Genomic DNA, 24,820 nt, shown 5'->3' with positions numbered 1-24,820 from the left:
TTCCTCTGTGTTCATGGTGGAGACATCGTCTGAGGTTGGGCTTAGATTTCCCAATATGGATTCCTCTTTCTCTCTGGCTTCCTCCTTAGCCGGAGCTTCGTCCCCTCCGGCAACCTGTGGCTGATCCGGGGCGTCGCTGTCTCCGGTTGCCTCAACCAGCATGGGTTCCGCTCCTTCCTGAGGGAGGGAGGTTTCCGCGGTATGGGCCAGGAAGTGCACGAAATGACACCATTGCTTCTCTAAAACCTGGGAAACCCAAGCGATTCTGCATTGGTCTTCCACCATAGTTTCCTGCTCAGGGGCGGATTGGGTGGGCCTTGAAATTTCCAAATCTGAGGCGTAATCTTCCCTAGGAAGTTCCGGCGACTCGGATCGGATCTTTGCGACTGCATCCAGCTCAGTGGTGGTTGCGTCAGCGTTCCTTATAAGGGCGTTTTCGTCGGAATCGACGGTTTCGCCGATGAAGATGTGTATGCCGCCGATCGGGATGATGGAGAGCTTGACGGGGTCGGTTTTAGCCGGAATCCAGCATTCATCCGGAGGGACGAGCGGAAAATTCCTGGCGTAAAGAACACGCCCCACAGCGATCGTGTCGTCGTAGCTTCCCATGGCGGAACCCTCCCGGTTTCGGCCTCCAGACGCCGCAGGCCCCACGGTAGGCGCCAACCGTCGTTGCCTATTCGACGGTACCTCGGAGGAGGGATCCTCACGAGGGGATGAAGAAGATGGGGCCATAGGGCGGAGAGTCCTCGGGACGGTGGTACGCGATTTACCCAGTTTTCGAACACTTGCACGATGGCAAGGCCTACTGCTGCTTGTCTGTAATTATGTGGGCGCTTTCGCGTGATTACAATGAGTTGTGAATCTTACTTGCCCCTCAGGGCCCCCGGGATCCGGCTTATAAAGGCGCACGGATCTAGGGTTTACATGGAGAATCCTACCCGGAATACAAGTGCCTAACTACGGAATATTACATTGTCATGCCCGTCAAGGATCCGCCTTCCCTCAAGGACGTACTGGATCCGGATACTTCATGGGCCTTCACGGATCCGGCCTGCTCCGAATGTTGGTCAGGATCCGACTCCTCGTTCCTGGGCTGGACTTCATCCTTCAGGACCTACAGCAACTGGGCCGCCCGATGGGCCACATGCCTCATCACTATCTGTGGGCCACCCGGGCTTGCCGGATCTAGGCCGTGCCGTTGATATACCCGGAAAGTATACCCACAACAATCCCCGTCGGAGACAACCGACGGGTAGTCCCCAAGCGGCGGCGCTAGTAGGGGTGGCGGCTTGGCTCGCACGGAGATGGGGACAGATGAGGCGCTGCGAGGAAGAAGAGAGAGAAAATGGACAAAAAAGAAAATTAAATAGATTTCTATGACTTAGGGCTCCCACTTTATTTAATGAACGGTTGGACGGTATAATCTATCGAATCCAATGTGGCACCTTAAAATACCTTTACAGTTATATGCGCTTTTACAGTTTCGTTTCCATGGAATATGCTAGAGATGCTCTTAGCAGATCGATGGAGAAATGCAAAAGTAAAAGTAGGACTCCTTATTTTTATCGAAATGGAGGGAGTTCACCGGGCCTCCAAATCAAAAAGATGCATACCCTTTTATTGATTTATTCAATAGAGATCTGACAGTATAGGCTTAATATTCATTGGGGGGGGCATGTTTTTTGTATAGGCTTAATATACATTGCAGAAAAAAAACAGTTTTACGATTTTAGATGGGCTTGGTCTACTGTTGGACCTATTCTTTTCCTATTGGTTTTCAATCCGGCTGGGCGGTCACGACTTGAGTCAGCGTCTGGAATCCGTTCAATCTATCGATATGTGAAACATCGCCAATTTTCTCGAGCCCGACCCTCTCGCGGTTCGTAGCTATCGCCCAGGCCGCCTGGTTCCTGCCCTCGCTCTCGCCGATCGCGATGGACCGACCGCGAGACGATTTGCTGACTATCGCCCTCCTATGGACTACGGTGCTGCCTACTAGTCCGCCGGCCAGTGGCCGTCGCAGTTGGCAGTCCCAGTCTGGTCATCGTCAACCAGGCAATCATCCAATCTGCGTATTAGATTAAGATAGAAGGTAAGAACGGCCGCTGCAGTTCTCTTGGAATTCTACTATATGCTCGCCTATAATTCGGGATCTGAATTTTGATTAACAGTTGTTGTTCTTATTTGTAGGAGGTTTGGCAACTCTATACATCGACACGAAGTTAATGGACGAGTTTGATATTGATTCCATCGTCACAGACTTTGTTTCTAGAAATTGGCGAAGAAAATTTTAAGGTATCATGTAAGCATTGTTTTATATGAATATTAAAGTTGTGTATACTTAAAAGTATTTATTTTTCATCATCTCATGCATGCGAAAAAAATAGTAAAATGGGCCCAAAATTTTATTTTCACCCGGGCCTCCGAAATCTCAGGACCGGCCCTGCTTGTATTCTATTAATATACCGCCAGCACCCTGGTTGAAGATAGCTCGAACGGCTGCCATCAAGCGAGTGCACCCAGAAACCATATGTCCCCGATGTTCCTCGGGCAGTAGATATGACCACATGTTGATGCAAAAATTAAGAAGGAGCGGCACCGTTAAAAACAACATCGTTTCGATAATTCCATATTATCCAGAGTAAAGCACTGACTCCTACATGAATTCACGCTTTAACACCTTTGAAACACCATTTAGCCAGTTCACAAATATACAATGCAAGTCTGATATCCACTGCACCTTGTGAGCATATAGCACATTGCGCATTCACTTTAACGTGTTTGTGAGCCAACTCTATTTGTTCTCAACATTTTTCGTCTGTGCTGGTGATCCCACTCTACATGATACGCAGATCTCACCGAAAAAATACTCAAATTAGAGTATTGCCACTCCATGAAGTCCTCCATCCCATCTGACAATGGTATTTGCAATATACGCATGGCATCAATCGGCCAAACAATATTCCGCACCATCGCTTCATCCCATTGACCCGTACTTGCATGAATCAATTCATTCACGTGTGTTAACACAACCTGTCCTTTTGGAGTCAAAACTTTCCTTGAGTTTCTACTTGGAATCCATGCGCATCTTCCGATATATATATTGACCTTGTTCCCATCTCCAATTCTCCATATGCAAACTTTTTTCAAACATTGTACCCCAGCCAAAATACTCTGCCAAGTAAAAGATGCTCCCATCTTTAATTTCATATTTAGGAGCTCTTCATCCGGGAAATACTCAGCCTTCAATATAGTTGCACAAAGTGAATCTGGTTATGTTATTAGCCTCCAATCTTGTTTAGCTAACATGGCCAAGTTGAAACAGTGGATATCACGAAAACCCATAACCCTTTTTCTTTTAGAACACACATCTTCCACCAAGCAAACCAATGCATTCTCTTTTGGTTTTCCTCGTCACCCCACCAATATAGAGACATCTATAATTCCATTGCAAATGGTCGTTTTGCTGGGGAGGTGGCATGCGGTTGCGGCGTGATCCTTTGATTCCGCCTTTGCCTCCTCCACCGTCGCTTGGCGGAGTGGGGGAACGGTGCGGAGGTCGATTGCTTCCACCTCCATGTCCGCTACTATGACTGTGGGGAGTCGGGGATCTACGAGAGGATCTCCTTCCTCCGGCTCCTCCGGCATCCTTGTCACTAGGGGGTGATGGAGAGCGGTGCGGTTGCCTCTTGGAGTTTCCACATGGCGAGTCTCTGTTTTTTCCGCTTGCTTGTGCTTTGGCGACTGCCCCTGTTATCTTTGCCTTGCTTATTGTTTCCACCATCATGTTGCCGCGGATGTTTATTCCACCCGGGCCATGTGGCTGGGCGTTTCCAGCTGGAATTCGGAGGTAACTTTTTTCCAAGATTTTTTTGACATATTATACGTTTTTTTCGACGTCGTATGCAAAAGTTGTTGCGGTTTTACCATTTTTTAAACATTTTTTGCAAAAAAAGTGAAAATTCAAATTTGTTAATTTTCCCTAATAGTAGGTTGAATAACATACAGGAATCTCAAAAGATTTTATTTTTTGAATTTTCTATCATTTTCTTTTCTATTTTACAGTGTTAAAAAATGCGATCCACGGGGCGGGTGGAGGTACCCCTTTAGTCGCGGTTGGTCCGCCGGCCGCATCCCACCATAGCCCTTTAGTCACGGTTGGGGACACCAACCGCGACTAAAGGGGTACTCTTTCGGCGCGGATGGAGCATTAGTCGCGGGTCACCTCCCGAACCGCGACTAAAGATCGCTTTAGTCGCGGTTCAAAGTATTTGGCGACTAATGGGGGTGGACGGAAGCCTCTTTTTCTACTAGTGATAGATGCATTCCTTTTTTATCTTCGTGCACCATTTTTGTTTGGTGATTTTTTATGATTGATGATTTAATTGACATATGTGGTATCCCAGTAAAAATGGGGGCCAAAACTAAATGGCATGTCCAATAACGAGCATGCATGCTGTATTTAGTATCTTCTCTGTACAATGCAATGCAAGAAATGAAAAGATAAACGTGCGCATGCCTCCACAAACAGCTTGTTATGTTGGCCAAATTTAGCCTCCCTATATTTAGTTGTGGCCCACAAGTTAAAAGATGAATCACAAATTAAAATTTCTCCTAACTTCTATTCTCCTCCCCCGCTACCTCCTTCCCCATCTTCTGCGAACGAGGAAATCGGGTGTTGGAAGATCAAAGCAGGATCACATTTGAAGGAAATGGGGGAACCCTTGCCGGCCTTGGCGGTAGGGTTGCTGGGACTGGGAAGCTGCACATGTGGGTTCATCGCCGGTGCCACAAGGCTCAAGGTAATTAAGTAAGCACACACATCGCACCAAACTATGGTGTTATATAAACCACACACACGTACGTTTCCCTCGTGTTAATTTGTCTGATTGACAAAATGTTAATTTGCAGCGGGATGATATCATCCTGCAGGGCGGCGAGTGCGTGTACCCGACGAACCCCGCCTTCGCGCTGGGGTACGTCGTGGTGTCCCTGCTGCTGCTGACCATCGTGTTGATCACGGCACGATGTTTCTGCAAGTGTTGCAGCTGCGGTTGTAATATGCTTTCGGTGGTGGGCATCCTTAGCACCGTCATGGCATGGTACTCCGCGTTGCGCGCGGGATTACTCTTCTTTCTAGCCACGGAGGCGAACCGTCCCGGGGGGCGTGGTAATGCCCCTAAGTGCTACGACTATGTTCGCGTGGGCGTCCTCTTCGACCATGCGGCCTACCGGGCCTTCCAAGTCACCTTCTTCGGACTCCTGTCCGGCGGTGCGCTTCACAAGGGGGCCCAGGTCCCCGCCTCTTGATCACTATTCAACATCTATGTACAATTTGTGAAGGACTACGATTTTTTCGTAGCTGCTATTTTCTTTCTTTTAAATTCTCAAAGCAACACAACATTTTAGGCCGGCTTCTGCATGAGAGGACGATATGTATGGCAAATATAATATATATATTCTAGGGGCCTCTTTTGGATCGCATGATTGAGATCGATCCTGGCTGGGTCGCTCTCGTATGCATGTGTTAGCTAGCCGATGCATTCTCAAAAACAACCCAGCATTCTGGGGTCCCCTATGAAACGCTGCCGCCGGCCAACTAGATATACTTCTATAAATCTGATGGATGATTGTGTAATCAACCAAACCAAGCCATCTTAACTCTCGCCGCTGCACCCAACAAGAAATCAACGATGGCCCTCATCCGTGCCCTACCCGTCCTGCTGCTGCTACTCAGCACAGCTGGTGCCTCCGCGGCACCGCCGCCGGCGCCGGCGCCAGCGACAGGGCTAGAGGTGGATGAGCTGTGCTTTGGCATCAGCACCAGCAACAAGTCCTTGGCCTGCGCGGCCAACGTTGCACTGGCGTGCCTCGCTGCAAATGCTGCCACCGAAGAGGTCACCTACATGCCGTGCTTCGCCACCGGCATCCTGACCGAGCACTGCCTGACTAGAGCGCCGCCGGAGGAGAAGGGCTGCATCGGCGTCGACATAAGCGAGGAGCTGATCACCTGCCTCGGAAAGGTGGGATTGTGGTGCCAGGGCAGTAGTTTCGGCGACGTAGGGTTCGTCACATGTTACCTCGGCAGCGCCATCAAGTGCCTCCTCTACAAGTAATGGAATGCTGCGCTATCGCATACTGCTTTTGGGATACATACTAGTACTGTCTGTTATGATCCATCCATGCAGTTACTGCTATCTTGGTCCGAAGGAGAAGCATGTATAGCTCCGATCCGGAAATAAAAGTTTATGTCGGTGTGTGTTGTAGTCATATTTGTTAGCTTAAACTCATCGCACATGTATCCGTTGGTTTATCTGAATAATGTAACGGCGTATGCAATAGGCAACGACCGAGTCTTCAGTTTGTTAGCTTGTCAGTTAAGTTAGCTAGTCGTGTGAGCCGCAGGAAATCGGTCGTGGGATGGCACGACGTGAGTGTGGATCGTGGCTCCTATCCTTTGCTTTGTAATTCCTATATATGGAGAATAACAGAACCAGAAAAGCTGCAACGATTACGCGGCACAAATCTCTCCTTGCACTCTGTTTTCTGTTTTAGCTAACACTGTCGAGCAGTGGAAACACTTTCAGAGTTTCAGAGATTGTCGTTCTCACAACGTCAATATTCACCCGCCACCTGGTTCGATTCTCTAGGGCGGTGTATAAAAGTTGCTATTACATATTCACCCGCGAGTTCCTTGCAATCATTTAGTACCGCAGCTGCCGGTCCTAAATAATTTCCTTCATCCCGCATTGCTTCGATCACGACCATACTATCAGAGTTGACGACAGTTCGATTGCATCCCGGCTGATTCACGAGCTGCGGTCCATGGAATAAAGCCATCGCTTCAGCCACATCTACATCATGGACGTGACTTGCATCGGGAGTTGGTTTCTAGCACAAGTGACAAAGTAAGATGCATTTGAGTGACAAAGGACAACTCCCGTAGATCCACTTCTAGCTTGTCGCCTCAAAGTAAGATGCATCTGCATTCAGTTTGATCAATCCCTCTGGAGGCTTCTCCCATCCGTGACGTCGAATGCCCTCTTTCTTTACTGATTTTGCTGCCAACGAATAATTAGTAGCGACAACTGTAATAGTACAGTCATCGTCGTTCTAGATGGTGATTGAAGCTTCTCGTCTTTAATTAATTGACGATGTTCCCACCAAATGTACCATGCACCCGCAGTAAACATTGTTTGGAGTTCAGGCGACTTCTTCTTATTGAGACATATCAAATGCTCCATTGTAACTTGTCAAGATCGATCAGCCTCCAATTCTTGCTGAACAAAATCTTTCAAGCCCCAGATCCTTCCAAACAACCATCGATCTTTCACAAATAAACAATTTTTTCTTTCGAAATGGGGGTAAAACCCCGGCCTCTGCATCCAAAAAATGGACACACCCCTTTATTGCATCGTTTTAAAAGAGAGAAAAATAAACATCCAGATATCTTTAATAAGTCATGGATCCACTAAAGTTGCAACATGAATCAACCATCGAAACAGGGAATACAAAATCTGCCTATGCATCTTGTATTCAGGGCCGGCCCTGGGGAGGGTCTGGCGGAGCGGCCGCCCAGGCCCAGAAAAATTGGGGGGCCATGTTTTTTTATAGGCTTAATATACATTGCAGAAAAAAAAACAGTTTTACGATTTTAGATGGGCTTGGTCTATAGTTGGACCTATTCTTTTCCTATTGGTTTTCAATCCGGCTGGGCGGTCACGACTTGAGTCAGCGTCTGGAATCCGTTCAATCTATCGATATGTGAAACATCGCCAATTTTCTCGAGCCCGACCCTCTCGCGGTTCGTAGCTATCGCCCAGGCCGCCTGGTTCCTGCCCTCGCTCTCGCCGATCGCGACGGACCGACCGCGAGACGATTTGCTGACTATCGCCCTCCTACGGACTACGGTGCTGCCTACTAGTCCGCCGGCCAGTGGCCGTCGCAGTTGGCAGTCCCAGTCTGGCCATCGTCAACCAGGCAATCATCCAATCTGCGTACTAGATTAAGATAGAAGGTAAGAACGGCCGCTGCAGTTCTCTTGAAATTCTACTATATGCTCGCCTATAATTCGGGTTCTGGATTTTGATTAACAGTTGTTGTTCTTATTTGTAGGAGGTTTGGCAACTCTATACATCGACACGAAGTTAATGGACGAGTTTGATATTGATTCCATCGTCACGGACTTTGTTTCTAGAAATTGGCGAGGAAAATTTTAAGGTATCATGTAAGCATTGTTTTATATGAATATTAAAGTTGTGTATACTTAAAAGTATTTATTTTTCATCATCTCATGCATGCGAAAAAATAGTAAAATGGGCCCGAAATTTTATTTTTGCCCGGGCCTCCGAAATCTCAGGACCGGCCCTGCTTGTATTCTATTCATATGCCGCCAGCACCCTGGTTGAAGATAGCTCGAACGGCTGCCATCAAGCGAGTGCACCCAGAAACCATATGTCCCCGATGTTCCTCGGGCAGTAGATATGACCACATGTTGATGCAAAAATTAAGAAGGAGCGGCACCGTTAAAAACAACATCGTTTCGATAATTCCATATTGTCCAGAGTAAAGCACTGACTCCTACATGAATTCGCGCTTTAACACCTTTGAAACACCATTTAGCCAGTTCACAAATATACAATGCAAGTCTGATATCCACTGCACCTTGTGAGCATATAGCACATTGCGCATTCACTTTAACGTGTTTGTGAGCCAACTCTATTTGTTCTCAACATTTTTCGTCTGTGCTGGTGATCCCACTCTACATGATACGCAGATCTCACCGAAAAAATACTCAAATTAGAGTATTGCCACTCCATGAAGTCCTCCATCCCATCTGACAATGGTATTTGCAATATACGCATGGCATCAATCGGCCAAACAATATTCCTCACCATCGCTTCATCCCATTGACCCGTACTTGGATGAATCAATTCATTCACGTGTGTTAACACAACCTGTCCTTTTGGAGTCAAAACTTTCCTTGAGTTTCTACTTGGAATCCATGCGCATCTTCCGATATATATATTGACCTTGTTCCCATCTCCAATTCTCCATATGCAAACTTTTTTCAAACATTGTACCCCACCCAAAATACTCTGCCAAGTAAAAGATGCTCCCATCTTTAATTTCATATTTAGGAGCTCTTCATCCGGGAAATACTCAGCCTTCAATATAGTTGCACAAAGTGAATCTGGTTATGTTATTAGCCTCCAATCTTGTTTAGCTAACATGGCCAAGTTGAAACAGTGGATATCACGAAAACCCATAACCCTTTTTCTTTTAGAACACACATCTTCCACCAAGCAAACCAATGCATTCTCTTTTGGTTTTCCTCGTCACCCCACCAATATAGAGACATCTATAATTCCATTGCAAATGGTCGTTTTGCTGGGGAGGTGGCATGCGGTTGCGGCGTGATCCTTTGATTCCGCCTTTGCCTCCTCCACCGTCGCTTGGCGGAGTGGGGGAACGGTGCGGAGGTCGATTGCTTCCACCTCCATGTCCGCTACTATGACTGTGGGGAGTCGGGGATCTACGAGAGGATCTCCTTCCTCCGGCTCCTCCGGCATCCTTGTCACTAGGGGGTGATGGAGAGCGGTGCGGTTGCCTCTTGGAGTTTCCACATGGCGAGTCTCTGTTTTTCCGCTTGCTTGTGCTTTGGCGACTGCCCCTGTTATCTTTGCCTTGCTTATTGTTTCCACCATCATGTTGCCGCGGATGTTTATTCCACCCGGGCCATGTGGCTGGGCGTTTCCAGCTGGAATTCGGAGGTAACTTTTTTCCAATATTTTTTTGACATATTATACGTTTTTTTCGACGTCGTATGCAAAAGTTGTTGCGGTTTTACCATTTTTTAAACATTTTTTGCAAAAAAAGTGAAAATTCAAATTTGTTAATTTTCCCTAATAGTAGGTTGAATAACATACAGGAATCTCAAAAGATTTTATTTTTTGAATTTTCTATCATTTTCTTTTCTATTTTACAGTGTTAAAAAATGCGATCCACGGGGGGGGTGGAGGTACCCCTTTAGTCGCGGTTGGTCCGCCGGCCGCATCCCACCATGGCCCTTTAGTCGCGGTTGGGGACACCAACCGCGACTAAAGGGGTACTCTTTCGGCGCGGATGGAGCATTAGTCGCGGGTCACCTCCCGAACCGCGACTAAAGATCGCTTTAGTCGCGGTTCAAAGTATTTGGCGACTAATGGGGGTGGACGGAAGCCTCTTTTTCTACTAGTGATAGATGCATTCCTTTTTTATCTTCGTGCACCATTTTTGTTTGGTGATTTTTTATGATTGATGATTTAATTGACATATGTGGTATCCCAGTAAAAATGGGGGCCAAAACTAAATGGCATGTCCAATAACGAGCATGCATGCTGTATTTAGTATCTTCTCTGTACAATGCAATGCAAGAAATGAAAAGATAAACGTGCGCATGCCTCCACAAACAGCTTGTTATGTTGGCCAAATTTAGCCTCCCTATATTTAGTTGTGGCCCACAAGTTAAAAGATGAATCACAAATTAAAATTTCTCCTAACTTCTATTCTCCTCCCCTGCTACCTCCTTCCCCATCTTCTGCGAACGAGGAAATCGGGTGTTGGAAGATCAAAGCAGGATCACATTTGAAGGAAATGGGGGAACCCTTGCCGGCCTTGGCGGTAGGGTTGCTGGGACTGGGAAGCTGCACATGTGGGTTCATCGCCGGTGCCACAAGGCTCAAGGTAATTAAGTAAGCACACACATCGCACCAAACTATGGTGTTATATAAACCACACACACGTACGTTTCCCTCGTGTTAATTTGTCTGATTGACAAAATGTTAATTTGCAGCGGGATGATATCATCCTGCAGGGCGGCGAGTGCGTGTACCCGACGAACCCCGCCTTCGCGCTGGGGTACGTCGCGGTGTCCCTGCTGCTGCTGACCATCGTGTTGATCACGGCACGATGTTTCTGCAAGTGTTGCAGCTGCGGTTGTAATATGCTTTCGGTGGTGGGCATCCTTAGCACCGTCATGGCATGGTACTCCGCGTTGCGCGCGGGATTACTCTTCTTTCTAGCCACGGAGGCGAACCGTCCCGGGGGGCGTGGTAATGCCCCTAAGTGCTACGACTATGTTCGCGTGGGCGTCCTCTTCGACCATGCGGCCTACCGGGCCTTCCAAGTCACCTTCTTCGGACTCCTGTCCGGCGGTGCGCTTCACAAGGGGGCCCAGGTCCCCGCCTCTTGATCACTATTCAACATCTATGTACAATTTGTGAAGGACTACGATTTTTTCGTAGCTGCTATTTTCTTTCTTTTAAATTCTCAAAGCAACACAACATTTTAGGCCGGCTTCTGCATGAGAGGACGATATGTATGGCAAATATAATATATATATTCTAGGGGCCTCTTTTGGATCGCATGATTGAGATCGATCCTGGCTGGGTCGCTCTCGTATGCATGTGTTAGCTAGCCGATGCATTCTCAAAAACAACCCAGCATTCTGGGGTCCCCTATGAAACGCTGCCGCCGGCCAACTAGATATACCTCTATAAATCTGATGGATGATGGTGTAATCAACCAAACCAAGCCACCTCTCTTAACTCTCGCCGCCGCACCCAACAAGAAATCAACGATGGCCCTCATCAGTGCCCTGCCAGTCCGCTGCTGCTACTCGATCTGCCTCCGCCGGCGCTGGCGCCGGCGCCGGCACAAGCCACATGGCTAGCTAGAGGCTGATGAGCCGTGCTTGGGCATCGGCACCAGCAACAAGTCGATGGCTCAAGCTGCTTTGAACGAGTTATTTTCCAAGTGGATTGTGCTGTGTTGACCAAACACTGGCAGGATAGACGCACAGATTGATCTTTGAGCTGTCCGAGTTTTACAAGAGATTAGCGAGCATAGTGTTAGCCCTCATACATTTAGCATTTTTCATAACCGACGTGAGGCAAACATGACAGCTCACTGCATGCTTAGTCCATGTCATGGAACGCCGAGCCTCCAGATTTCTTAGATCACTCTTCATTTGACTAACTGTAATCCTGTTGTGGATCTTTTATTTTAATAAAAGTGTGATTAGTTCTGAGTTAACTAAACAGTAACTAAATTCTCAATAAGATGACGTTATTAAATTTTAATTGCAGTTTATATTGCAACTCATGGCTAGCATGAATCAATGTCACGATCATTGTTTTCAGTGCTTGTAACTAAAAAAATCTCTGTTGCAACCCCACTTACATTTCATACGCACGGATCACAATGCAATTGAACAGTGTAAAACTTGACTGCGCACTAACTTAGTTGAACTAGCAAAACACTTGAATAATGCCCACAAGTTCTCAAAAAAGGGGTAAGCTACACCCACAGAAATAGACACACAAAATAATGCAAAAGAGTAAATACAATAAAGTGTACATTTTATATACTACTAATAATTACAGCATGGTAAAGGGTATAATCACAACAAGAAAAAAAAGATACTGATCTCTGTGGCTCACAAAACACCAGGTGAGCATCCTGCAAATCAGTGACATCTTATATTGTAGTCTCAAGTATCATTACATGAATAACGGTTTGTGTGGTTTTCAACTTTGAACTTGCAACTATCATCCCAGCCCATTTCCTACAAGTTCCATACGAAGCAAAACATAGCTGTTTATTCACCTGGGCCTGGGTCTTAAGTATCCTAGTCCTAATTTCGACATCTTTTTTTCTTTGCCAACATTAATCTAACAACTACGAGATCGTCATCACATCACAGAAACATGAGGTGCAATACATAATTACATACACGATAAAATTAGCAGTATCTTCATGTACGTTCGGTGTGTTGTTTGGCATGGCGCGAGCTGGTCTCTGCCTGTATGTATGTATCCTACTGTCCTGTCAAGACTGAAATAGAGTAGATGGATGCTAACATTGCGAGCAGCACTTGGTTAATCCTCAAGAACAGGAACAACTGCAGATGATAACTCTATGTGCGACATCCGAACTGCACCAATCAGTCGTTCCGGGAGATCCTCATATGCGTTGCCCTGCCAAGAATAGTCGGTTTAGCAATGATTACATCCTGTGTCAACCAAGTGATTGAGCATTTCTTAGATGGCCAATCTGTACCTGGACAAGAAAAGCCATGTCGACAACTAGAGTTGTGATGACGCCACAGACGAGCCCCAAGACACCATTTGCCACTGTAGACGAACCAATGTCCACATCTATCTGCACGGATCAATCAAAATATTGTACCATAAGACGTAGTGGCGGAGCTAGAGCAAAACTAATCGGGTGCACTAGTCCAGGCAAACCTAGAATTATAAACAAATTTAATCTACACGGGTGCACATATCACACACTGGTAACTTCAAGTAGCTCCACCCCTGGTAAGACATTTATTTAGCCAGACCATGTTCTAGTTTATTTGCCTATTCTTTCAAGAAATACAGGGCAAAACCATATCCTAATTTTTATTCTAAGAAAGGAACCCCGAGGAGGAAATATAAGATGTACTGAAATCTTACTTCCAAGTAATTTGCACCACGGATATAGGTGATGTCAACTGCTTTGCCTAACAGACATGGTGTGCTGCCAACGCTTTGTCGGACAATCCATGAACCCTGAAATGCAAACTGCAGAGTTAGACACAGACTATAACCTACCACACCAGCAAGTAATAAGGAGACATCTTACCCTTCCGTCTGTTCTACTAAATAGAGCATTTATTAGTTATATATTGCATCAACCCATAGAGCATTAAGGATGGCCAGACACATACCTTTGGTACAGATGGGATCAACTTGAACCTACTATTGCGGAATTCATCATCGCCATCAACAAAGCGTTGCAACAAGGAGTTCGGTATCAGTTTCTTTGTAACAAAGTAGAAAACCATACTATAGTTTGTTGTGCCAGGAACCTGCAATAGCAAACTTAATCAGCAAAGAACTATATATGAAATGCAACAGTATGGAGTATTGTCTATTATTACAGGCTCACAGTAAAGGCAAACAATGATGGTACAAGACATCAGTGGAGTGACAGTGTTATGTGGGTCAGCCCATCAAACGTGGTTTTCTATCCCTTAATTAGAGTCCTAGTTGATTAAGCAACTTTGTTAGGAAAGAATCCAATCAGTTTAGATATCGAATTAGAGTTTGAATAGATTTACCTTCTTGTTGATCAAGTCTTGTCTACTATATAAAGGGATCGACCCCTCTCAATAAAGCAGAGAAGAATATTGTCATTTACTTTTATCTACTTTTCAGAGCCAGGTGAAAATGCAGTAGTGTCACTCTCTTTAAACTCCATGGACTAATCCGTAAATTTTGAGAAACTTGACGGCTCTCTAAAAAGTTGTAGGGCTGACTAACCCCACAGATTACACGTACTTTTGTCACTGCAAGATATGCTGATTAACTGCAACCATGGTTAGCAGATTTTACAGCTCTTCAGCTCTGGGATTCGCCACTCAGAAGTAGAATTCGTCAAGGGTATACAGCTCCGACTCACATGTGAGAGAATTATTTTCATCATCCGGAAAATGGGGCACCAAAGCATCTAGTAAAGGTCAGATGAAACAAAAACAACCCACATGGTTTATTACCCATGCTAGTTCCCCATAGAAGGGAAAAGGTAAAGAGATAGGCCCGATCCACCCATCAATAACCCTTCAAGGGGGGTGAACTATAAGGTAACAACATAGCCTTCACTCCCCCCAACGTCAGCACCACAGCCACATGTTGGCTCATGGTTTTTCGATGCAAATAAAGTCTTCTGATCTGTTCCATCCTCTACAAGTTTATGTCGGTCATTTGACTGTAGGATTGTTCTCCCTCCGTCCTGATGGAAGTGGCGCAAAATTTGAAAATATTTTTCCTGCAAAAGCATGGCACAGGCTGACAGGACAGCCCTCTCTGATGCTCTGTTTTTCCAGTTCTACCCCTAGATGTGTGGTGAGAACTGTGGCTCTGCATGCAAGGAAAGGCAGTAAAATACGGAGCCATTATTGTCTTACAGCAGCGTGCATGCAGACTGATTGCTTCCTATAAAAACCCTGCGGACATGCTGAGAGAGAGAATAGAGAGAAATTTCGCAGAGGGTGGAGAGCCACTGGGATTGAACGGGCAGGGCATGTGAAGCAAATGCTGCTACATTGTCTGATCAATGGTATTTAGCTCCAGTTTTATGCCCCAGCTTGCTTTACTTGGTATTGGCAAAAATTATTTGTGTGCCACCTGCAGTGGGACGGAGGGAGTAATCGATAGGAAATTTTATAATGAAAAGTAGGAAACATTCTAAAGTCCAACCGCTTGGAAAGATTCTTATGTTGTTTCGCATGGTGTACTCAAACAAACTGGTGGAAATTCAAGCGGTAATCGATCCTATATATGATTCAAGATGGTTTGATTTTGCAATCTATGTTTTTTTCTTATTCCCGCATATTCAAAACCATGCAAATTAGAGGCCGTAATAAGAAATGGCCATACATACCTCTATTATAAGACATACTACATCAACCTAATCCCTCCGAAAGCATTGAAGTAGGCATATAAAGTGGAAATGATGCAATAAACAGAATCATTGGTTTCCTCAAAACAGGAATCTGAAACAGGCTAGCGAGCATGGGGACAGCTATACTGAAAAGGGAGTGGGAAATTTTATAGGAATGCTTACTTGTAGATTTATTGCCAATGAAAAAAGACCCTTCTCAGCGGCAACCTAAAACAGAAGCAAAAGGTTATAAAGAAGAAAAGGATCAACTAGAAGGTGACCAGTTACGGACTTCACCTCATCTATCATTTTTCATGGTTAGACAACATAAGAAATCTACAAAAATGAAGCAGTCTGCAACAGAAAATATTGAGGATATAGATACAAAATATACATTTGCACAATAAAACATGACATTGTTATTGTAATGAATGGCTCTTGGGAGTTTATTTTCTTCTTTGTTATTAGACAGCAGGCAGAGCTGTTATCTTCGTTAAGAGAGTTTTCCACTGACTATCAAATATGAAAATTAACTCTTGGTACTAAGAAAATGACTACCATCTACAACCCTGACACACATTATGCAGAATACAAATCCATGAAAGGCTGCAATGTTTAGTTCTTCACGTGCTAATCAATATACTGTCCCGGTAATAATCACATCAAAAATTCAGATTCACAAGCATATGGTTATTTATTTTCTTTATCGTGGACTAATCAATAATTTCAAGACTCGTATTTGAAACTCACTTGAACAGCGCATCCTTTTCTTCTAGAAACATGATCCATTCGTTTCACGTCTTTAAACCAGTCAACAGCAACAAGCTCCATAAGAGGTTTTCCAGCAGGAACCTACAAATAAGTAGTAAAGATTCATTATAATCATAATCTAGAAACAGCCAAAATTATTTTAGAACACTAGTAGCAAGATGATGAGTGTGGTCTACTGATGGGGAGGATCAGAACCTTGCTTTTATCATATATAAAGTTCTTGCTCCGCACTCTGAAGTTATTTCCATCAGATATTCTCCAGCAATCACGACTGTTATCACGGTCATCCCGGCGTAAATTTCCAGAAAATACAGAAAAATCAATCTCATCTGAACCCTCCTCATCCAACCCTGCAATTGAAGATTTTTATATGGAAACCAGCCCTGTTTTATAGTAAACCTCAAGAAAGATGGAATTACAACATACCTGGCAGTTTACCATCTTCATCCAGCCCACGAGTTGATGGCTGCATAGAAAAATGAAGGGTTTTTAAAAATGCAAGGAGAGGGGAACTGGAAAATGTATCAGCATGTCATCAACCTCTTGCTCAGATTCAGGTAACTGAAAATCTTCATCATCATCTTCATCAGATTCCTCCTCAAGCTTGGTGGAATGTCTACTTTGATCCACTGGAAGGCTGGTTTGCACAGTATTATCCTGCGCTTTTGTGCCTTTCTTAGAAGAAACTGATAGGGCCATATTATCCATTACAGGAATTCTAGGGAGTATTTGACTTTCATCACTTTGTGAAAACCATTCCCTGAGCCCTGGCAGCAGTAAAAATGCGGCAAAATGTAAGTGGTAAAGCATAGATCAGCTACCCAGAATATCATAATTCATGTTGGACATCCACAAATGTGTAGAAACAAAGGAAAGGGGTAGCCAAAGTAACAGCAGTGACAGTAAAATATGTACCAAAATTCTCTTCAAATAGACATATAGTACCAAGTTACATCTTGAAAATGATATGCTAGATGATTCCAGGATTAAGACATCAATTTCAAGTTAATCATATAGTAGAAAACATGGAAGATGCCTTTATGTCATGCACAAGTTTCTTATTGCAAATATCTAGCAAGCAAAAATATTATTCTTAAGTCTTAATCCTCAAGAAGTCAAGATAAAAAAGGGCCTTAGTTGTCAGATGTAGCCAGTGAATGTTAGTCTACCACATGATGCAGAATGAGAAGCCTATGAAAGCTGTAGGAATTCTACAGTGATGATCTGATGAGACCAAAGGTGGAAATATAGACTTGGAAATATCTATAGCAAGCAGATTCTCAAATTGAACGATGAACTAGCTAAGGTAAGAGGACCCCAAAGCATAACTCAAAAAGAGAAGACACTGCTGGTGTGAGTAAGACAACATAATTTTCGCAAACATCGCCACTTCATTCAACCAGGACAGAAGAGATTTTGTCGACACCTTACAATCACTTAAGTAGCAGGTAGTATAAACTGAATATAGCCATCCATACAAGGGGTACTATGGGGAAAGTAGCAGCGTGGACCAGGGTATGTGTGCTCTTGGTAAGTTATCTGATTTGTAAGTTTCAAAAGGTAATCTGAAATCAATTGTGGATGTAAATTATCTGATGACTTGTGAAGCTGCAAAATTTCATCCAACAATATGTCCACTTTCATCAAAGTTTTAAATAGCCGGCTATAGCCTGGCTATAGCCCGGCTATAGCCTTTCGGGAGACCTGCCGCTGCGGCTATGCCAGTTGTAGGCTAAATGAGAAAAAACCGCTAATAGCCGGCTATAGCCCTATTTAGCCTCAAATTTAGCCGCTAAACCTCCCGCATTTTGAATTTCTCTTCTCTTTTCTTTTTTATTTCTTGTTTTCCAAATTTGCATTCAATATAATTAGATAAAACTTGTGAATTGAATAATTGAATATTTGTTTGCCTTGAATAGTTGAGTAAGTTGTATCACAAATCGTATTTGAGTCATAAGTTTCCTATCTTTTGGTAATATATGACTAAAATATTCTAATTTTTTGAAAAAAGGCTAAATGGAATAGCCCGCTATAACCCGGCTATAGCCTTTTATAGCCTCCAAAAAAATCGCGGCTAAATGAGATAGCCCGCTATTTTAAACTATGCTTTCATGCTCACGCAATAAACGAAACAAGTACATTTGTGCCAAATCCTAACAGCACAAACATGTGTCTCATAACTAATATTTGTGCCAAATCTGACATGTCTAACCTAAAGATGAATCGACCGCCACCACCAATTGCATCTTTATAGGAGTAAAGATATGTTCAATAGGAACTGAATATTTGGTCGTGTTATGGAGTAAACTAAAATGTGTCATGTGTGAAACATCATTATCATGCATGAAGACATCATAGAAATATAACTTCAATCTAGCACAGGATGACGAAAGTTGTACCCTAAAACATAGCATTCAATATTTGGCTGTGGCATGAAATTTAATAATGCTTCTACAACTGTTCTACTATATAAAATGCCTTTCTTGTGCAAAGATATGCTTAAAATGAAGATGTGCGTGCACAATATGAAGTGGTTAGTGCAAGGAGGCATGCATAGTGCCGTTTAAAAAGGATCTAAATTCAAGTGTTCTTGATAATGCATAAGTCAATTAAAATTTAAAAGGAATTACCCAAATGTCTGGACACCAGTAGCAGCCTAAGATACCGTTCTAATCAAAATCACTCGCTCAGAATATTTACTCAAAATGCTAAACTATGCTGCCGTACTGCATTACTTCTTACAAATTATGGCACAAAAACTTATAAGGATATCTTGGAAATGTTGTTCAAAAGTTTATTCCAAAACAAAAGAACTGTACCAGCAACACTGTTCAACATATGAAGGAGGCAATGCTGCTGAAATGAAGGTAAGTAGCCAACCCCCCACCCCTTCAAATCAATCTGCATAAGATGTTGTACTTGTGTTCGGACTCTCCCATTACGGGATTTTAGTGGAGAAATATTGAATCCACCACCTAACATAAATTAAAAAGAAAACATTACACATAGGAAATCTAGAACCTACAGTAAATCAACATACAAGCAAATGTTTTATTGAATTCATCAGAGCCAGTTCGTTACTCTCAATGTGTGCCCTCACAAATCCTGGTTGTGGACCACAGTTTGGGTGCTCTCTGGATTGAAACAGCACAACTGCAGATGAAAATTATAAGATGCAGCCATTAATGGGACTCGCGAAAATGGGTTACCATATGTCCAGTGCAACACATGATGATATGGGTAAAAACACAAGAATACAAACCATAACTTCCATCATCATTACGCCGCCAATATCGTACATAACAAAGATCGCGAGGCCAAACAAACCTGTTAAGAAGTTCATCAAAGACGTGACTTCAGTAATTAAATAAATGGCTGAAATTTATCAAACTGAGATATATGGTTTAATGATGAAACATAACAGTAACCCTAAATCTTAAAGACACAATATCAGAAAATGTGAAGTTGTATTAGCCCTAGTTTCCCAAACTACATTCAATTAACTTAGACAAGAAATCGTCATAGTTAGCCTAGATACAATTACAAGTATCAGCTGCACGACAAAGTAGGTGTCTGTTAAGGATATAAGATAATGACATCAGCATTTGTAGATCAAAAAAGAATTTCTTGTGACGTTCATCTTTCAAGTGGTTCACACTCCTTGTGCATAACAAGAGGTACAACATACCCTGAAAACCAATCCAATTGTAGCCTATGGTATAGTATTGCGGTGTGGCCGTCGACCTCCTCCACTAGACTACCATACTGGAAGCTGCAGTCCCACCTTAAATAACAAAGAGAAAAACAGCAAGTCATCTTTTTGTAAGGAAAAGGGGAATACACAATTGATGAGTTGATTTGTCAAAAAAACAGAAAATATACTCAAAGCGGGTGGTGTCCATGCTCATCACAAGCTGAAATATAGCCTCACACGAGGCCTCAACCACTCCAACAGCCTTCATTGCTCTACTACAGCTTCTTGCCTATGAAAGGAACACAAGCATACATGGTTGACGCCAAAATATTACAACTACCAGTTCATGCCCACAACAAACAACTTACAAGGTAATCAACATCCTGGAGCTCCTCAAAAATGCGGAGACCTGAAGCAAAATTCAAATTTGACATCCCACCAAACAAGCAACCAAGTTACAAAGAAAGATCATGATCATACCATTCTGGCATCTAACAAGGCGCCAGTGTCCTCTAGAGAAAACTTGGGCAGGGCTTCCCTGATCAGATATTCCCGTATCATTTCCACGAGTCCAATCATGCAATGATTCCGGGGGACCTACAAATGGCAAGAATATAACAATCATTTAAGCACTGGAACAAAAAGCATATATGGAGGGGACAATCAACAAGCACCATGTCACTGACCATTCCCAATTGTTGTTCTCCGCATCAATGCTCGGTGATTGTCCTCCTCCTCTTCTTCCTCTTCATGACTATACCTGACAAAAGAAATTAAGGAAACTGTCATTTCATAACAAATAATATTCCACCACGTTCTGATTGAACAAATGTAAACAAAGCTACACAGCAGAAGCATCACCAGATATAAATGAGGTGTGCACAAACTTGAAGTGTTCAGATGTTTTTTAGAATGGATCGACAAAGGGTTTATAATGAATTTTCTAAAAGAAACAAATTACTAAAGCATTTTAAAACGTTTCCAAGTCCTGCTTCCCTTCTTTCTTCAGCGTTGATCAGATCCTTAGGTTAATAATTTCATAAACTACAGAAATAACTGCTAGAAGAGATAAGAGATATAACAGCCCGTATGACCACGTAAAAAGTTGACAAGGTTAGATCACAATAGTATTTCACAACAGGATATCATGCAAATGTACCATGGAAGTGCAGAATCAAATTCCTCGACCACTAACAACAAACATTAACAAAGAAGAGAACCATCGAAGTGAATCATGTGCTAACTAGAATACTAGTTGTCAACTGACAGGAAGACAGGTGACACAGCCATTGCATTTATTAATTGGTAACAAGAAAAGGCGGGTAAGTGTGCATAAGAATTATCTATCAGGAGAAAGCTCGTTATAGTATAACAACAGAAACTAAGAACACATAGAAGTACAGCAGAAAAAAACTAGTATAAAGGAACTAACATGGACAAAGTGTACAACACGTAGAGTACAAACAGAGGGCGTATCAGGCAAAAGAAACACGGCAATCTGCTACTTACTGACTGTCACGATCAGAGGAAGAAGATTTCCTCCCACTTTCTACGTTAGCCTTTTGATGCGCTGAGTTAAAGGTTGCATTACCATCAGGCAGAACCACACCTTGTTGCTGCATCAGTTCAGGTAAGACGAATCAATTTAGGTGCATTTGGGCACATGCAACGAATTCGAAGGTGTGGAGGAAAAATCCGGTAAACAAATAGCGTTTGCCACAGCCTCCCGATTAATTTCATAAACACCGATGTGGGTGACAATATTGCGTATGCCTGCATGTTCTTATTTGGGGGCCCTTAAGCAACAAAGAATCTCTGAGCAACTGGCAGAAGCACATATACGCGAGGTTCGGGATTTGCGAATGTTAAACCTGATCGATGACCGACTCGATTTTCTCCTTCCAGATCAGAGCCTCCTGGATGTTGAATGCCGCCATCTGGTGTAGAAGTCACAGAAAGGTAGCGTCAACTAGTTGCAGGATTATTGACTTGGGCATCATGTAGAGTACAAACAGAGGGCATATCAGGCAATCAATGCATCGCACTTGTTCTTTTTTCTCGTCGATAACATAAGTTCCTCTAGACGGATAAATCATACAGCAGTGGCCGATGAGAGGAACAAGGAATGGTTACCGTGATGCGGTGGTGCTTCTCCCTCTTGTTGTAAACGCTGAGGACGTAGAGCATCTGCGGTGAGCAAAGAGAATAGCTGGAGTTCAAGGTCGCGCCGAGACTAGAGGAAGGAGGTGCGAGCAGTAACAGAAGAAGAGGAGGAGATTGGGTGGCGTGCGTGCGTACATGGCCGTGGTGCATCTTGAGGCCCCGGTCCTCGACCCTGCAGTTGCCGTCGATGTGGAGCGACTTGATGGGGAGCTTGGGCGCCTTGTGCTGCGGCTTGCGCTTGAAGTAGGACAGCAGCCGGGTCTCCAGCACGAAGTAGCGCATGTGGATGAAGGAGCGCCCGATCTTGCGGCGGCCGTGCCGGACCATCCACCCCTCGTAGACCACTGTCGACGAGGACGACGACATCTTGGAGACGAGGGCGGGGAGAAGGGCTTGGGGGACGTCAAGCGGGAGAGGAGAGGGACGGCTGGCTGGGACGGGGAGTTCTTGGGGCCGCACGCGGGCGCCGGCCGGGGTCGTCCAGATCCGGAGATCCGCTGGCGAGGCCGCGCGGCGGGGTTGACGCCGGCGCGCGGCACGGAGACGGGGAGGAGGGAGGGTGGAGGGAGAGCGTGGTCAAGTCCAAGACGGGAAAGGCCGGAGCTTGGGCGGCGCCGGGAGGTAGGGGGCGGCGACCGGCGGCAGGGGGAATCTGTTTGACAATTTGCCCTCCCCTGCCACTGTGATTGACTACCGACTCTCTTTTTTTTTTTGGGGAGAGAGACTAGTGTGACCCGATTTAATTTTGGTTTTGTCCCCAATTTTGACTTTTGATAATTTGCCCCTTCTGAGTTTTCTAAATCCTTTGACATTATCTCACTATTTGAGGCAACATTTCAAAAACAAAAATCTTCCTAGGTGAAGAAATTTTGTGTTGCTTGTGTAAAAGAAGCAAGCAAAAAATGTTGGAGCACCGAAAATCCATAGGCCAAAAGAATATCATTTTATGGAGGAAATTATGGCAGAATATGGAATGTCCCAATGTGCATCTAGATATGTAGTTGATCAATTTAAAATATGGTTTTTGGTTAATGAGTGTATGTACACCTACGAGCTAAAATGGCATGCCCTCCCACAAAACAAATTAAGGGTACCCAATGTCTCCTAATTGTGAACGAAATAGGTGGGCATCCCACCATCAACAAGCTAGCCAGCTATGAGTGCTTAACCTGCACTCACTCTCGAGATTGTTGGTGCCCTGGCCGTCTTCGATTGAGTAGTCGTTCGAAGAAGAGGATCTACAAGTCGTCTATCAAATCTAACCAACTCTAGCTGAATCATTGTTCCTGCTCTAGCAGAATAATCCTAAAGTCAAATATTCATGTTGACTCAATTAAATGCTTGGGTTATTTCGACTGGTTATACTGTACAATTTTTACTTTTTTCCTTGAACACTAAGTTGAGCAAGGATTTACCTGATTTAGGCCATAAACATGGTACGTAGACACTGCCGGTAATTGCCAAAAAGTAACGACCGCGTGCGCCCTCTAATTTCAAATTAAGTGTCGCAACTTTAGTGTAGGTTCGATCGTTTAAAAATATGGATAATTAATTTGAAGTAGAGGAATTACAAATCATGGCGTGCAAGTGAGCGCAAGTGAAGTCATTTTATATATACTTTATTTTGCTTTGTGTTACCGTCGATAACTTATGCTTCTGCCTTCTTAATTCCGGGTCAAGAATAAATAATCCGTTTTAAACATGAGTTTCCATCGAGTGGCTCAAATGCGAGTCAATAGCATAAAACCACCACTTTGATGGTGAAATTTACCGTATGGTACCACTTTGCGTTTGCGGGACAAAAAACCACCACATTTTGCTCTGTTTTTTCGGGAATGCACTAAACACGAATTGAACGCGAATTGACAGGGAATTTGACAGGTGGGTCATATTGTCAGCGCTGAGGTGGCAACACTATGCAGTAAGATGTGGACACAGGGTCCACATGTCCCAGTTATCAGGCTGCTTTAATAAAAAAATCCCCAAAAAAAAACCCCCATCACCTCCCCCACCGGCTCACCCCCACCACAGGTACCCGCCGCCTCCCCTACTGGGTCACCCCCACCACCACCGGCGCTCGCCGCCGCCGGCGAGGTAAGACGCCACCCTCCAAGCACGACGGGAACTGCCCCTACATCTCCCGCGCCGTCGCTCCCCTGCATCTCCCGCGCCGCCGCCCCCTGCAGCTCCCGCGCCGCCACCCCTGCATCTCCCACGCCGCCGCCCCCTGCATCTCCCGCGCCGCCGCCCCTGCAGCTCTTGCGCCGCCGCCAAAGTGGTGAACCCGTCGGGCGGTGCACATGGGTTCTTTCTCCGAGGCGGCCGCCGCTGGGAGCCTAGCACCGTGTTCGCGCCATCCGGGTCGCGACCCCTTGCTCCACGGCCATGCGCCGCCGCCGCGTCCCCGATCTCGCGGCCAAGCGCCGCCGCCGCGCGGCCGTGCTCGTCGACGACCCCCTCGCCCCATGCTCTTGGCGTTGTGGCGAGCTCCCCGACGGGGCCGGGAAGAGGACGGCCGGGGGCTCGGCGGCGGGAAGGGCCTCGGAGGAGGGCGGCCGGCGCGACGGCGGGCACGTCCATGGCGCGACGACGGTGGTGGCCAAGAGAGCGGCGCCGCCGCTCGACTCCCAGCAAGGACGAGAAGGGGACGACCTCCCCATTTTTGTTTTTAATGACTTTTAGATTTTTTTAATTGATCTGACACCTAGGACCCAGTCC

At 44.8% G+C, this 24,820-nt stretch overlaps 3 protein-coding genes across 5 annotated transcripts; 2 read left to right on the top strand and 1 right to left on the bottom strand.

The window, feature by feature from the left end:
* The first annotated feature begins 4,594 nt into the window (after positions 1-4,594).
* Positions 4,595-6,528, top strand: LOC139829729 (uncharacterized). 3 transcript variants are annotated; one of them, XM_071823127.1, is made up of 2 exons: positions 4,595-4,805; positions 4,915-6,528. In XM_071823127.1, the coding sequence occupies exon 2, from the start codon at positions 5,697-5,699 to the stop codon at positions 6,117-6,119; it is 423 nt and encodes a 140-aa protein (XP_071679228.1). In that variant the 5' UTR covers positions 4,595-4,805; positions 4,915-5,696; the 3' UTR covers positions 6,120-6,528. The 3 variants fall into 3 exon arrangements, with proteins under 3 accessions (XP_071679228.1, XP_071679230.1, XP_051205394.1); XM_071823129.1 differs by having other exon boundaries at positions 4,595-4,813; XM_051349434.2 differs by having other exon boundaries at positions 4,601-4,805; positions 4,915-5,487.
* Positions 6,529-10,550: 4,022 nt separating this feature from the next.
* On the top strand, positions 10,551-11,410 carry LOC127319204 (uncharacterized). The gene is made up of 2 exons (XM_051349432.2): positions 10,551-10,728; positions 10,838-11,410. Exons 1-2 carry the CDS (start codon positions 10,639-10,641, stop codon positions 11,234-11,236), a joined length of 489 nt encoding a protein of 162 aa, XP_051205392.1. The 5' UTR covers positions 10,551-10,638; the 3' UTR covers positions 11,237-11,410.
* A 1,065-nt stretch (positions 11,411-12,475) lies between these two features.
* Positions 12,476-22,810, bottom strand: LOC127319203 (protein ENHANCED DISEASE RESISTANCE 2). The gene is made up of 21 exons (XM_051349431.2): positions 22,238-22,810; positions 22,073-22,126; positions 21,811-21,876; positions 21,449-21,555; positions 20,626-20,699; positions 20,420-20,536; positions 20,308-20,348; positions 20,128-20,228; positions 19,934-20,029; positions 19,508-19,572; positions 19,327-19,398; positions 19,065-19,220; positions 16,786-17,012; positions 16,672-16,711; positions 16,441-16,595; positions 16,225-16,326; positions 15,658-15,702; positions 13,760-13,900; positions 13,506-13,601; positions 13,105-13,206; positions 12,476-13,022 (listed from the first exon to the last, which is right to left on the bottom strand). The coding sequence occupies exons 1-21, from the start codon at positions 22,466-22,468 to the stop codon at positions 12,924-12,926; spliced, it is 2,187 nt and encodes a 728-aa protein (XP_051205391.1). The 5' UTR covers positions 22,469-22,810; the 3' UTR covers positions 12,476-12,923.
* Between the last annotated feature and the right edge of the window lie 2,010 nt (positions 22,811-24,820).

This window comes from Lolium perenne, chromosome 7 (genome assembly GCF_019359855.2).
Source record: "Lolium perenne isolate Kyuss_39 chromosome 7, Kyuss_2.0, whole genome shotgun sequence".
In the NCBI taxonomy this organism is placed as follows: Eukaryota; Viridiplantae; Streptophyta; class Magnoliopsida; order Poales; family Poaceae; genus Lolium; species Lolium perenne.
The sequence above is the reverse complement of the archived record's forward strand: the minus strand, read 5'-3'. Positions and strand labels throughout refer to the sequence as shown.

Excerpts from the sequence above, each read along its gene's own strand:
- LOC139829729 (XM_051349434.2), top strand. The coding sequence starts at position 4,716 with ATGGGGGAACCCTTGCCGGCCTTGGCGGTAGGGTTGCTGGGACTGGGA. Across the intron at positions 4,806-4,914 it reads CCGGTGCCACAAGGCTCAAG|CGGGATGATATCATCCTGCA; the intron begins GTAATTAAGTAA and ends GTTAATTTGCAG.
- LOC127319204 (XM_051349432.2), top strand. The coding sequence starts at position 10,639 with ATGGGGGAACCCTTGCCGGCCTTGGCGGTAGGGTTGCTGGGACTGGGA. Across the intron at positions 10,729-10,837 it reads CCGGTGCCACAAGGCTCAAG|CGGGATGATATCATCCTGCA; the intron begins GTAATTAAGTAA and ends GTTAATTTGCAG.
- LOC127319203 (XM_051349431.2), bottom strand. The coding sequence starts at position 22,468 with ATGTCGTCGTCCTCGTCGACAGTGGTCTACGAGGGGTGGATGGTCCGG. Across the intron at positions 20,537-20,625 it reads GAGAACAACAATTGGGAATG|GTCCCCCGGAATCATTGCAT; the intron begins GTCAGTGACATG and ends TGCCATTTGTAG. Across the intron at positions 16,327-16,440 it reads TTATATATGATAAAAGCAAG|GTTCCTGCTGGAAAACCTCT; the intron begins GTTCTGATCCTC and ends ACTTATTTGTAG.